Source organism: Epinephelus fuscoguttatus, linkage group LG12 (assembly GCF_011397635.1).
Source record: "Epinephelus fuscoguttatus linkage group LG12, E.fuscoguttatus.final_Chr_v1".
NCBI lineage: Eukaryota > Metazoa > Chordata > Actinopteri > Perciformes > Serranidae > Epinephelus > Epinephelus fuscoguttatus.
The window spans coordinates 42,224,642-42,228,340 of record NC_064763.1 but is presented as its reverse complement, the minus strand read 5'-3'; the positions used below and the strand labels follow the sequence as shown (position 1 = coordinate 42,228,340).

Below are 3,699 nucleotides of genomic sequence, written 5' to 3'. Positions count from 1 at the left end.
CAGCTAATTCAGAATGCAGCAGCACATGTACTAACAGGAACTAAGAAACGAGATCATATTTCTCCTGTTTTAGCTTCTCTGCACTGGCTCCCTGTAAAATCCAGAATTGAATTTAAAATCCTACTGTTAACTTACAAAACTCTAAATGGTCAGGCTCCGTCATATCTTAGAGAGCTCATAGTGCCATATTATCCCACCAGAACACTGCGCTCTGAGAACGCAGGGTTACTCGTGGTCCCTAAAGTCTCCAAAAGTAGATCAGGAGCCAGAGCCTTCAGCTATCAGGCTCCTCTCCTGTGGAATCATCTTCCTGTTACGGTCCGGGAGGCAGACACCGTCTCCACATTTAAGACTAGACTTAAGACTTTCCTCTTTGATAAAGCTTATAGTTAGGGCTGGCTCAGGCTTGCCCTGTACCAGCCCCTAGTTAGGCTGACTTAGGCCTAGTCTGCCGGAGGACCCCCCTATAATACACCGGGCACCTTCTCTCCTTCTCTCTCTCTCTCTCTCTTTCTTTCTCATGTGCTGTGACTGCATCTTGCTAACTCGGCCATTCTGGATGTCACTAACTTGGCTTCTTCTCTGGAGCCTTTGTCCTCCACTGTCTCGCAGGTTAACTCGTATCGCAGTGGTGCCTGAATAGTGTGACGTGTGTAGTTGTGCTGCTGCCGTGCCGTTTTAGCTCGTTTCACGGCTCTGGCTGCATCCGCCTCCCTCAATACTGAACCAATTTTAGAACGAGTTGTACCTATGAATGATACGCACACATACACATGGGGAAATAGGGCCCAGGTTGAAAAATACCAAAGTTGTCCTTTAAACGGTATCTCACAGGAGCACTGCGTCATTAAACCATGTGGTGTTTGCTATCACCAGATTCAAGAAGCTCTCGGCTTCCTGAATCCGGCATCGTTTTTCTTTTATTTCTTATGGATTTCGCACCAGAGTGAGTGCTCTTGTCATTTGGAGCTCCGCCTGGATCTTTTCATGGAAAAAACACTGTAGAATGGTCATACTTTGAGCAGTCTTCTTCAAATTTGAAACAAATGTTCATTGATAGTGTGCCTACAGCCCCACAGTGTCATTTACCTGCTCAGATGAAGCCACAGACAGTTATTCATCCTGAAAATCATTTTTTATTTTATTTTTGGCAAAATCTTCAACTTTTCACTGACTTCAGAGGCCCATTACTCTGTCTCTGTATCACCAAGAGTGTTTCTGACACTTCCACAAGAAACTTCAGAGAGTTTTCTTTCTGGCAAGACATCATGCATGCATGTAGTCAGAGCAGTTCAGAAGCTACAGTCATTTTAATTTGGGTATGTCATTTTAGGCATTTTTGCTACAAAATGGGGGTGGAGTGCAGGAGGTTAAATACATAACTACACACTCAATCAATCAATTTTATTTATAAAGCCCAATATCACAAATCACAATTTGCCTCACAGGGCTTTGCAGCATACGACATCCCTCTGTCCTTTGGACCCTCACAGCTGATCAGGAAAAACTCCCCAAAAAAACCCTTATGGACCTCATCTTGCTTTATGCCAAATAATGTATTTCATATTTATGGAAGAACATTAATAGACCAAGCATTACTCAATGATTAAGACAGATGTTATCAAGCCTTTCATAAGAAACAACAACTTAAATACTGAAGGCTCAACAGCTTCATAAATTATGTTAAGGATTTAGATTTATCGGCTCTTCAAGTCAATGATTACTCTCTGTGGACAATGCAGTTTCTGAGCTTGTATAATTTTTATTTTAAATACTTGTCACACTCAAATTTACTCAATTTTGTACAGATTGACATTTATTAACAGAGCTGGAGTTTTCTTTATTTGTTTTTCTTTCTCTCTTTGTTCTGTCTCAATGCAGCACTTTTAGTTATGTGTTATATCAGTGTAAAAGGCTGTAATTTACAGTACTGACACTTTAAATAAAAATATTCAGGGGTAAAAATTGAAATGGTGAGATTTTCAGAGTCTGCACTCATTAGGCTGCTTCTGTCCTAAATTCAAAGCCAGACTTAAAATCGAATGTGGTTCTTAAGAAGCTTCTGTAAGATTTGATTTAATAATTTCAATTTAATTTTGTATTTCTTGCTCATGAAAATATCTAGACTCCATTTGGGGTTGTTATATATGATATCTACAGTATATACTACATTTACAAGCACATACAAATCTCAATACACTTCATCAAGTCTAACATGAGACCTTGGCTGAGACGACTGAGAGTTTCAGTCGACAACATAGATGGTACATGAGGACAGGTCTGATGGTATGATCTTTTATGCCATAAATGAGAGAACTCAGACATCTGGGGAAGATGAAAATACACACATAAAAAACAGTCAGGGAGCGCACAAGTGCTATCCTTGTTGCAATTCTTGAAAGAGCTATGAGCATTGGGGCGTACATAGTTGACACGAGACTGAGGCCCAGCTGCACCAGATGAAGCAGCAGTGTGTTACGAGACTTTTGGGCTGAAGCTTTGTCTGTGAAGGCTAACCTGGCTGCTATCATCACACCGATATAAGAAGAAGTGACCACCGTACCAGATGATACAAACAGAAAACAAGTGTAGGCTTTGTCATAATGCTCAGATATTGGGTCAAGAATCATTACAAAAGTACCACAAAAATCTTTCATCTGCAGACTCTCCAGATCTTCAAAAGGAAATTCTAACAGTAACAGAACTCGAGTGAGGATATTTAGTGAACTGAAGGCCCAAATCACAATAATAGCCACTGCTGTGTTTCTGATGGTGATGATGGCAGAGTGCCTCAGTGGGTAGCACACAGCTACATATCTCTCCAGAGACATCACCACCAGTGTGAGAGGAGAGACTTGATCTGCAAATTTAGCAAGCATGATGAGAACACCACACACAGGATATGTCAGCCTTATTCTACAAGCAGACAGTAGGTACAGTAACTGGCTCAATGCCATCTGTACAGTGTCTGCAAAGAGAAGGTTAAACAGAAGAATGTAACGAGAGGTCTCACGAAATACTGTTTTACTCCTCAAAGTGAATAACATGACCCCGTTAATGAAGAGAAACACACAGCATGGCACTGTAGTCAGAGTGGAAATCATCACTCTCTCCAATAAGCCCAGAAACTTCTGTCCAGCAGTGACATTGATCAGAGATTGATTTGCATACAACATTTTAGAGAAGCAATTAAACCATTAATCAATGTAAAACACAACTAATTCCTTCCAGTTTGTATGCCCACAGCAACAAAGATCCAACGTCAGCAGACATGCCTGTTGAGTTCACATGGAAAATCTGAAATAAAGCAAATACATTTCCCCTCTGCAGACAGTTAGCAGGTTCAATCTGTGCTTCTTGCCATGTGAGCGGAGCTCGTCTGTAAGGTTTGCCTACCCTCACAGACTATATATGAGCTCTGTCCTTCCACCCATTTCATGTCACACTATCACGTCTGCATTGTTGAAGTTTAGGGATATGTAATTTCTCTGCCATTCTTTGTCAGAAACCTGGCCACGTGATGCCTTCTGAGACTGAAGAGCATCTCTCTCTAACTTTGTTACATTCTATTATTTCAGCTGTTGCTTTGCTTGTATTAAGCGCTGCTGTGCTTCATATCACTTTATGGAAAGAGTTACACTGCTGAATCTGTCAGCAGTGTCCAGATATGATGTTTTCTGAAAAGGTGTCAAACTACAA

At 41.0% G+C, this 3,699-nt stretch overlaps 1 protein-coding gene across 1 annotated transcript; it reads right to left on the bottom strand.

Annotated features, from left to right (window-relative positions):
- Positions 1 to 2,210: 2,210 nt before the first annotated feature.
- Positions 2,211 to 3,176, bottom strand: LOC125897851 (odorant receptor 131-2-like). The gene has a single exon (XM_049591306.1). The coding sequence runs from the start codon at positions 3,174 to 3,176 to the stop codon at positions 2,211 to 2,213; it is 966 nt and encodes a 321-aa protein (XP_049447263.1).
- Positions 3,177 to 3,699: the final 523 nt, after the last annotated feature.